The following is a 10,470-nucleotide window of genomic DNA, read 5'->3' as shown; positions in this document are numbered from 1 at the left end:
GAGATTAGATCTCTTGATCGTGAATGTATACCTCATGATCGTGAACTCTTTATAGAACGTGTTTATGAAGAAGAGCGCCGAATCTCTTGTCTCATCATTAGATTGTTGTGAACAATATCCTGAAGATGATCGACCAGGAAGACGAGTTGATGAGTCTCGTCCCTGCAATTGACGATCAGATGAAGCTCTGGTCACCTGGAGATCGTCTACAGATGCAGTAGGAAGGAGGTTAGTCTGTGGGCTGGAAACATTCCTAATGGGAGAAATAAAAGGCTATATATTAAAAGATGACGATGCCTCCTTTTGTTTGGAGGGCGAAAGGAGAACCTCGAAAATGTCCAAGGCGAAGTTAGCCACAGGCAAAGGATCCTCTTTAGCCCCATGAAGAAGGCAATGCAGAAGCGCTTCCTTCGAAGGGGAAACAGAAATTCCCAAGGACAGCCAAGCCTGCAATACATCTGAAAGGGAGACAGGCACCTTAGCGGAAAGGGGAGAAGGTTCTTCACAAGGGGAAGCAACAACTCCCCCCAGGTCCACAAGGTAGCCAAGGAGTTAAAAGAACTGCGCTCCTACTGCAGGAAGACGGACTACTTGATTGTTCCCTACAGGAAGATGGACGAAGAGGAGCTTCGGAAATAGGTGTAGAAGAGAGCAAAGAAGAGAAAACTCGTGATCTCTTCGCCTCCGAGTTATACAATGACGTCCCCTGCAGGTCGGACAGACCGAATGTGGATGTCTCAACTGACGACATGAAGGTCCAGCAAGGGCGACCCTCGCTACCAGGGCAGGTTCGCATGGGAGCGTCAAAGAAGAAGCACAATCACACCTGAAAGAAAGATTAGCTTAAAGATGAGCGTGAAGCAATAGTTATTCACTCTTCGTCAATGTCTAAGCACTAAAACTTGAGAAGGAGAGAGAGGAGACAACCGCTCTCTACCAACCAAAAAGAAAAAGTGACTAGATTACCATTCCGTGAGTATATATATATATAGGCAGCTAGTACCCTTAGCCACCCACTAACCAGCATCTGGGTAGGGTTACCACCTCGCACCAAATGTCTAGTTTGTTTGGTGAACAACTCTAAATTCCTAAATTTATGGCCATGTACCACATGAATTCTAGTTCTGTATAGTTTGTAATTTGTATAAACTCAGTTAATTTTTGCTTTATTCTGTTGCAGTAACAATTTGCATAAATAAATTGTTTCTTAATAATAAATGACAAGGAGACAATGTATCTGTATGCAGTATGAATTCCTTTAAAATAAAAATGACTCAAACATCTTTGATCTCAAGAGGAAATGAAACTAAAAATAAAATAAAACTTTTTCAATAAGCTTACTTCATGATCAAAAGACTTTAAGATTTTAACATAGGAATTAATGTAATAAGCTTTACATTTTCTTATATCAAGGTTTTAATTACTGCACTGGGCATCAACACGACCTCCTAATCAACTGGTTCTTCATTGGCAAGCATTATCTTCAAGAAATGTTTTGTATGATTTCTCTGTTTTAAGAAACATTCTATGTAGTGAAAAGGTTAAAAAATAAATCTCTGCACAGCAATGCCTAAATTATAAGACAAGATATTTTATGCACAGTAATGCTTAAATTATAATAAGATATTTTATGCACAGTAATGCTTAAATTATAATAAGATTTTATGCATAGTAATGCTTAAGATATTTTATGAATAGTAATGCTTGAACTATAAGACAAAATATCTTATGCACAATAATGCTTAAATTATTAGATAATACATTTTGTGTGCAGCCGTGCTTAAATCACAAGAATAGGTTAATAGTTAAATAACTGCCCATGTTCCATATGTTTACTTACATATTTTGCTAGGACAGCTAATCTTTCAATTTTAAGTTTACTGCTTCCTCTTAGTTTGTATATTATCTGGCCTTCCAGATAAATTTATGTTAAAAGAATACATTAAAACAAAACCAATCTATAATGCTAGTAATGTTTGTATTAAGTATTATTAATGACATGTGGGAAAATATTAGATAATAAGTACAAATAATTATGAATCACACATGGATAACATCAAAGTACTATAACAGTGGAAAAATATTCTAAAATACATAAGCACAAACCTGTTTCAGAATAATGGACTGAATATGCTTTAATTTCATCAATAGGTGTGGCTGCATCCCACTCAAGGAGAACAGAGGTAGAAGACAGAACCTTATAGCGAAGATTCTTGGGTGGGTCAGGGTTGTTCTTGGACGACTTTATTTCCATTGGGGCCCAACTTGAGCTATAAGAAAAAAAAAAGTTATCAAAGCAATCCCAGAAAATCAAGATATGACTAACTAACCAAATCTTTAAAACAAAATTTATTATTTCAATGTTTACCAAATATTCATTGCTCAATATATTTTTCAAGTGCAATTTAGTTATTGTTTATTTCAACAAGCCTTACCCAATATTCATTGTACTTATTTCCACTTTGACCAGAGGTGTGTAGTGGCAAACACTAAGGATAGTCTTAAAAATCCACTCTACGATAAGAGATGGATAACAAAGATAGTCCATAAGACTTTTACCCAGGATTCAATCATCAGACGTCTTGTCCTGAGGCAAGCTGATGTTGTAAGGAGACTTGTAATTTCTCTGATTAGTTGTTCATGGTTGCTCCTTATCCTTCTGTGAATGTGTCTGTAATCACAAAACACCTGGAAATGAGGACTTAAGCTAATCCCAGACAGAAGTTCTCGTTAATGCCACCAGCTTAGTACCAGATCCAATACGTCATGTGATAAAATGCAAACTTTCTTAGGAAGATTTGATGACCTGTCCCAACACTGCTTTAGATGAAAATGTTGAGCAATGGCCTCGTATCTAATTGGGCACAAGGCAAAACTTCTCTACGGAAGACATCAATGCTAGGAGACTTTACGGCTTATGGGAGGTTGCTGGTTGAGCATCTCTGAAATCCTCCACAAACTTGAGGAAGAGGTTCATTATCTTAACTGAGGGAAAAGCACAAAAGGGATCGATGCAATCATCATTCCCAAATATAGAATTTTTGATTGCCAGAAATTAAGACTAATCATTTAAGCCCTTAAAAGTGAATACTTTTGGAGTTATTTTCGGCAGGCATCAGCTGGACTCAAGGTCACGTTATTGTATTGAGAATATGCGCATATACAGTACGAAAAACACAGAATTATATAATTTTTTTAACATTCAAAATCTCTTCAGAATGAATATTACATCAACACCAATATGTTACAGGGTATCACATTTTCCATACAGCTTGTTTATATACCTTAATTTTTAGTTATAAAGGGAAAAAATCTCTCATCTTCCATACAGCTTGCTTATACAGTATACCTTAATTTTTAGTTATAAAGGGGAAATCTCTCTCTCTCTCTCTCTCTCTCTCTCTCTCTCTCTCTCTCTCTCTCTCTCTCTCTCTCTCTCTCATCAGTGTACTTTCTTTAGATAAATATCGATCTATTATTAGAGATTAGGCTGAATAAAATTAGCGTAAATTCAAATTTACGCAACGTAGTACTCATGATAACCGATACAGCCCCACAAAATACTTTATATTTGTTACTTAATACTTTGATAATGGGAATACTAATACTAATTGTTAGTCTATTGGAAGGAAATCACTGCATTGCTTTCCGCCGGTAATATGACGTCACCAAACTTATGATATGAACTTGACAGATGTCAAAAAATTTTTAATGTACTTTTTACTGAAAATGGATACTGTATATTATCAATAAAAGAAAATAATAAATTACCCAGATAAATCAGTTTATTTTTTTTTCAAGAAAAAAGATTATGTCCAAGTAAATATTTGTCCTGTAAGCGTAGTATTTCCGATAGACTTGTGATGTCATCACCCTGAGAAAATCATTGTAAAGTTGAATCGTCACAAGTCACATATGTCGTAAGTCGAGAACTACCTGTACTGGGGCTGTATATAATATTCATCATGAATATATTTCAAATAAACTAAGGAATTATATAAACAATACGCCATTTGTATGTGCAATGCGGGACCATCAGATCAACAGCACAGCTGATCACAGCCAAAGGTAAACAATAAAAGTTGGTAATTGTTGACTGCAAAAATGTTTCCGAAACTGAAAAATAGAATACAATAAGGATTTATTAGAGCATAAGATATACTATGGAATAAGAAAATTAAATAATGATATACAGTAAGAAAATAGATAATATATGACTAGGATGATTGTGAAATCATAACGCAGCTTAATAAATCTACAGAAACTTCACTTTTTTAGTTCGACTTACGTCGAAATCGACTTACGTCGAAATCGACTTACGTCAAAATCTACTTACGACGAGCCTCTCGGTCCCTATCTCCATCGTAAGTCGGCAGCTACTTGTAGTCACCGACTTACGACATATGCGACTTATGACTGTTCGACTTTACGACCGCTTTTCACTGCGATGACGTTACAAGTGTCTGAAATGGTACACTAATAGGAAAAACTTTCCTTGGAAATTATCTATTTTCTTGAATAAAATTAAACTATTTCATCATCTTGGTCAGTTGGTATTTTCTTTTATTGTTAATATACAGTATCCATTTTCAGTAAAAAATACATTAAGAAAAGTTTTAATATCTGTCAAGTTCATATAATATGTCTGGTGACATCCTACTACTGGCGGAAAGCGACCCGGCATTAGAGTGTTTTCCTTCAAAATGGCTAACGATTTAGTTTTAGTATTCCCATTATCGAAAAATCAAGTAATGATACAAAACATTTTGAGTCTGTATCGATTGTTATGAGTACTACTTAGCATAAATTTGACTCCACGCTAGTTTTATTTCATCGTATAATAGATCAATATTTGTCAAAAGAAAGTACACTAACAGGACAAATATTTTCTTGGAAATAATATATTTTCTTTTACAGTACATTATAAAGTTGAAATACTTCTACTTGGTAAGTTGGTATTTTCTTTCATTTCTTGCAAGAAAAAAGTAAAGGATTTTACATAATTTGCATGTCATTCTGTGTCGAGTTAACATCACATGTCCTGTGACATCATATGCATGGCGGAATGCACGCTGGCAAAATGAATTATTTCCTTACAGTGTATCACCGAGTAATCATATTATTTCCATTATCGAATATTGAGTAATGATACAAAAAATTTCTGATAATGTCTAAAGAACTATGAAGATTTAACGGTGAATTAAGAATTAAAATACGGTGAGAGAGAGAGAGAGAGAGAGAGAGAGAGAGAGAGAGAGAGAGAGAGAGAGAGAGAGAGAGAGAGAGAGAGAGAGAGAGAGAGAGAGAGAGCATATTAATATGATAACTAATAATAAGGTCTACAAATGAACTGTATGGAAACTGTGATATCCTATAAGATATTGCTGCTGATGTAATATTCATTATGAAGAGATTTAGAATAAGTTAAGATGATTATATAAACAGCTTCATGTTTTTTGTACTATGAGTGCGCATCATCGCAATACGGTAGCATGATCTTGACAGATCAGCTGATGCCTACTGAAAGTAATTGTGCGTGTGTGCGCAGATTGACCGCACATAACATTGGTCGTGGGCTCTTTTGACTCAAGGCTATTAGCCCCCAAAAATTAATTGTTGATTATTGAAATGCTCAAGAAATGGAAAAATAGAATACAAACATACTTTAACAAACCACAATAACGACTAATTAAATATGAAGGCTTAATAATGAATAAAAAATTAAATACTGTATGAAGCTTTTAAAATTAACTACCCGTAACCCGTACGGACCCGCATGCACACACACTCGCACAGAGAAAGAGTGACAATGTATTCGTATGATAACTAATAATAGTAGCTATAAACAAACTGTATGAAAACTATGATATCCTGTAACATATTGATGATGTAATATTCATCATGAAGAGATTTTGAATAAATTAAGAAATTATATAAAAAATAGGCCACTCGTAGATGCACAATCTTTTGATAAGGTAGCATGATAGATCAGCTGATCAAAACCAAAGGTAAACAATATACTAAGTAATTCTTGAATGGTAAAATACTTCCGAAATTGAAAAATAGAATACAAAAATATTTTGGTAGAGCATATGATACTGTATCCTACTAAACAAGAAAATGAAATGATGATATAAAGTAGGAAAATATTGTTAAAATATGACTTAGATGATTACCGAATCATGACTTGCATCATAAAAAATCTATGGAAACTTCACTTTTTGAGTTCGACATAAGTCAAAATCGACTGTCCCTATCTCCGCCTTAAGTTGACGACTACCTGTACTTAAACAGATGCTGTTTACAAAGAGACAACGTGAGTTGTGTCATGCTTCCATATTCCTGCGCAGAACTTCTTACAAAAATGGTGAGAATATACGTGGTCTGTATTAAATTTACTGTGCCGTATACTTTCATGCAGTATTTTATGTTACTTTTTTTTACATTTCACTCTATGTTCATATGTTCTAATTTACTTTATATTTTTCCACAGATGTAAATACTGTAAATATTATTAGGCTAGTGTGTACCAAAAAAAATGTCAGAACTAAGCAAGAAATAATGCATTGAGTTGCATCAGGGTTCAATGTTGCTGCGCAGAACTTTGGTGAGTTTATACAATACTTTTGCTGTTCTGTAGAGTACAGTATACAGTACTTAGTATTATAATCTTTAATTGTAATGAACTTCAGTCCATTCTTTTTAACTTACCTGTATCAATTAATACAATTCGATCGATCGATCGATCGATCGATCGAGAGAGAGAGAGAGAGAGAGAGAGAGAGAGAGAGAGAGAGTTTAGCTTTTGCTACCATAAACTTAGTTTCTTTTTATTTTGAGATGGTTTGATAATTTATCAAAATGTGACACTTTTATAGTGTGGGAAAGCTCATAATATTGTACTGTGTACTGTACAGGACTGTAACTAATTATTATTTTCTACAAAAATTTACTACATAACATTACCATCAAATACAGTACAGTACAGTACGTAGATGTGTATGTACAGGCACCGGATGTACCAACAGTAACCCATACAGTACTGCGCAAGAGACACTTCATATCAAGAACTTTGTAACTCTGGTTAGTACTGTACTCTTGACACTTGTGCAACTAAAGTATTATTGTAAATTAGTGTAAACTTAAATTTTCAAATAGTAAATAGTAGTTTGACACAAAAATGGATTTGGACATAGGAAAAACCTATCTTTGGGTGACACAGCCATGGCATCCTGATGGAAGTTCCTCAATGGCAGCTTCTACTTGGAATATTTCAGCGAGTGATATACCAGAGAAATTTACCTAAAAAGAGGTATCAACGGAGTTCCGACCTCCGGAGCGAATATCCAGAGAGATAGCGTTTATAAATCAGGGATGTGTTAATAACAAGCCATGGTTGTTCTTCCCCGAATAGAGTTAACCTTATCTCGAAGGAAAAGTGAAGGTAGGATACGTGGGCAGGACAACCATTACAACTCCAGATCTCAATGTGCTACAATTAATATGTTTCCTGTTGATCCATTCTCGTTTAGTGGCGCATCTGTCGTTTCTGCTACTTTTCTGAGTTTTTTTTAGTGATTTTCGATCATGGATGTTTCTTGATTTTCGATTATGGATGTTTCAGCTTCTTCCTCATCGACTAAAATGAATACCCACTTTTTTGTGGTAGGAGAATTTCGCGTCTCCACCCAAAATTTTTATTGTATTACATGCTTTTATTGTTCCGAGGCTGGCATGCTTTCGGCACTCAGAAACACTTAGTTATATAGTCATTTTACTTTATGAATATGTTTTATTTTATTATTCTAATGTGTGGTATAAAGTGTGGTATGTTTATGGTATTCCACATCCTTCCTTGGTGTTTCTTGTGTTTTTTTATTTTTTTATCCACATTGTCTTAAGCTAGCCTACCCTAGCCGGCGGCCATGCCTTGTAATTTCACCATGCACCATACCCTTCTTTCACCAAACCTTATCGGTTGGGCGAGGCTGTCTATCCTCCCATGCTGGTGATCTGTTACAGCAGGGAGTTGCAGTCCTGAAGGTCCTTCTGGGAGTTGGGTAGTATTCTCAGTTGTCCTAGGGCTACTGTTTTCACTAAATAGTAGTTCTACACAAAAATATACGTTTTTTTATTAACTTACAGCATAGTATTAATTTATGCTTTTTGATTACTATAAATGTTACATACGTACCCGTACCCTGTGTGTGTGGTGAGTTGTCAATTTTACATGTTGTTTACATGTACTGTACACCGTGCATATGATTATAAACTGTGATAGAAACCAAATAAAAACAATATTATACAGTATTTACTGTGTTAATCATCAGCTTAGGCACCCACTAGATTGGGAGTTAGCCCAATCTAGTGCATCATTTACTCGTGAAAACTCCGTTTTCGCACCTGTATCTGTAACCTAACTATTGTGAAGATGGAGGGCTGACTGTGTGTGTGTGTGTGTAAACTCTTTAGCTTAAGTAGTCAGCTCTTCTATGAGGACACTATAAAATCAAACCATAGTTCTCTAGTCTTTGGTACTGCCATATCCTCTGTAACACTGTCTTGGGGTAGAGTTCTCCTGCTTGAGGGTACACTAAGGCAAATTATTCTATCTTATTTCACTTTCTCACATTATTTTTTTCAGTTTTTATATTTGATACATGAGAGATTTATTTTAATGTTATTACTGTTCTTAAAATATTCTATTTTTATTGTTCATAACTTCTCTTTTAGGTATCTATTTCCACATTTACTTTCTTCACTTGGCTATTTCTCCTACTTTTCCATTTAGGGTTGTAGATTAGCTTGAAATAATAATAATAATAATAATAATAATAATAATAATAATAATAATAATAATAATAATAATAATAATAATAATAATAATAATGTGAAGGTGTTTATTTGAGTGTGTGTCTGTATATGAAAGCTGTTATATACAGTTTATATGTTTCCATGGTACGAATAATATAAGATGATCTGCTTAGTTAAAACAAAGAGAATGAATTCAGTTTGATAAGATTTGTAAGTGACCTTTCCCTAAATTACCCTTTGGCGGCTATGACGATGAGATCCTCCATTATTAGAATATCTACTGGCAATCTATATTATCATCTCCTCCTATGCCTATTGACACAAAGGGCCTCGGTTAGATTTCGTCAGTCATCTCTATCTTGAGCTTTTAATTCAATACTTCTCCCTTCATCATCTCCTACTTTCCGCTTTATAGTCCTCAGCCAGTAGTCCTGGTTCTTCCAACTCTTCTAGTGCCTTCTGGAACCCAGCTAAATGTTTAGTGAACTAATCTCTCTTGGGGAGTGCGAAGAACATGCGCAAACCATCTCCATCTACCCCCTCATCATAATCTCATAAACATATGGCACTCAAGTAATGTCTCATAGTTTTATTTCTAATCCTGCCCTGCCATTAAACTTCCAATATCCTTATGAGAGCTTTTTTCTCAGTTCTACTAAATCTATTAGAGATTGTTTCATTGTCATACCATGACTCATATCCGTATAGTAATACCGATCTCACTAAACTGATATGTAGTCTGATTTTTATATGAAATTTTAGGTGATCTGATTTCCAAATTTTACTTGACCTCGCCATTGTCTGATTTGCTTTTTTCAATCTTTCACTTAATACTTAAGTGATTCTACCTCATTAATCCTTTCAAGTGATTCTACCTCATTAATCCTTTCTCCTTCCAAGGATATTTCATCTTCCATTGCATACTCCGTTCTCATCACCTCTATCTTTCTTCTATTTATCTTTAGCCCAATCTCGTGAGATATTTCATGCATTCTGGTAAGCAAGCATTGCAAATCCTGTGGTGTTCTGCTAACAAGGACAGCATCATCAGCATACTCTATGTTTACTAAGTTCCTATCACCAATCCTGTCCAATCCTTCTCCACTATCTCTGACAATTTGACGCATTACAAAATCCATGAGGAGGATAAAAAACATAGGTGACAACAAATTCCCTTGGAGTACTCCGCCTTGGAGTACTAAGCTGTTCACTGGAAATTCATTTGATAAGACTCCATTAACATTAATCTTGCACTTGCTATGCTCATAAACAGACAATCAAATTTACATTTTTATGAGGAATTCCATAATAACGTAGGACTCTCCACAAAATTGCCCGGTGCACACCATAAAAGGCTTTTTCAAATTCCACAAATGCCATCAAAAGTGGATTTCTATATTCTACCCATTACTATACAACATGTCCCAAAATGAAAATTTGATCAGAGCAACTTCTACCTTTTCGAAATACTGCTGGTTCATCAAACTTTCTCTCCAGTCTCTCTAGCTTCAGAATAAGCATACTATATATTTTTATAACAACTGACATAAGTGTTAGGCCTCTGTAATTATTGCAATTAGTCAAATCTCCTTTTTTTGCTATTTTCACCAACACTCCCAACTCCCATTAACCCTTTTACCCCAATGGACATACTAG

General features: G+C 34.9%; 1 protein-coding gene across 3 annotated transcripts in view; it reads right to left on the bottom strand.

Moving 5' to 3' along the window:
• Positions 1-10,470, bottom strand: part of LOC137642592 (protogenin B-like) — a 315,452-nt gene that overhangs the window by 210,103 nt on the left and 94,879 nt on the right. For all 3 annotated transcript variants that reach the window (XM_068375286.1, XM_068375285.1, XM_068375287.1), the window contains one exon: positions 2,107-2,270. In XM_068375286.1, the coding sequence (XP_068231387.1) occupies positions 2,107-2,270 (164 nt within the window). The remainder of the gene's footprint in view (positions 1-2,106; positions 2,271-10,470) is intronic.

This window comes from Palaemon carinicauda, chromosome 6, assembly GCF_036898095.1.
Source record: "Palaemon carinicauda isolate YSFRI2023 chromosome 6, ASM3689809v2, whole genome shotgun sequence".
Lineage (NCBI taxonomy): Eukaryota > Metazoa > Arthropoda > Malacostraca > Decapoda > Palaemonidae > Palaemon > Palaemon carinicauda.
The sequence above is the reverse complement of the archived record's forward strand: the minus strand, read 5'-3'. Positions and strand labels throughout refer to the sequence as shown.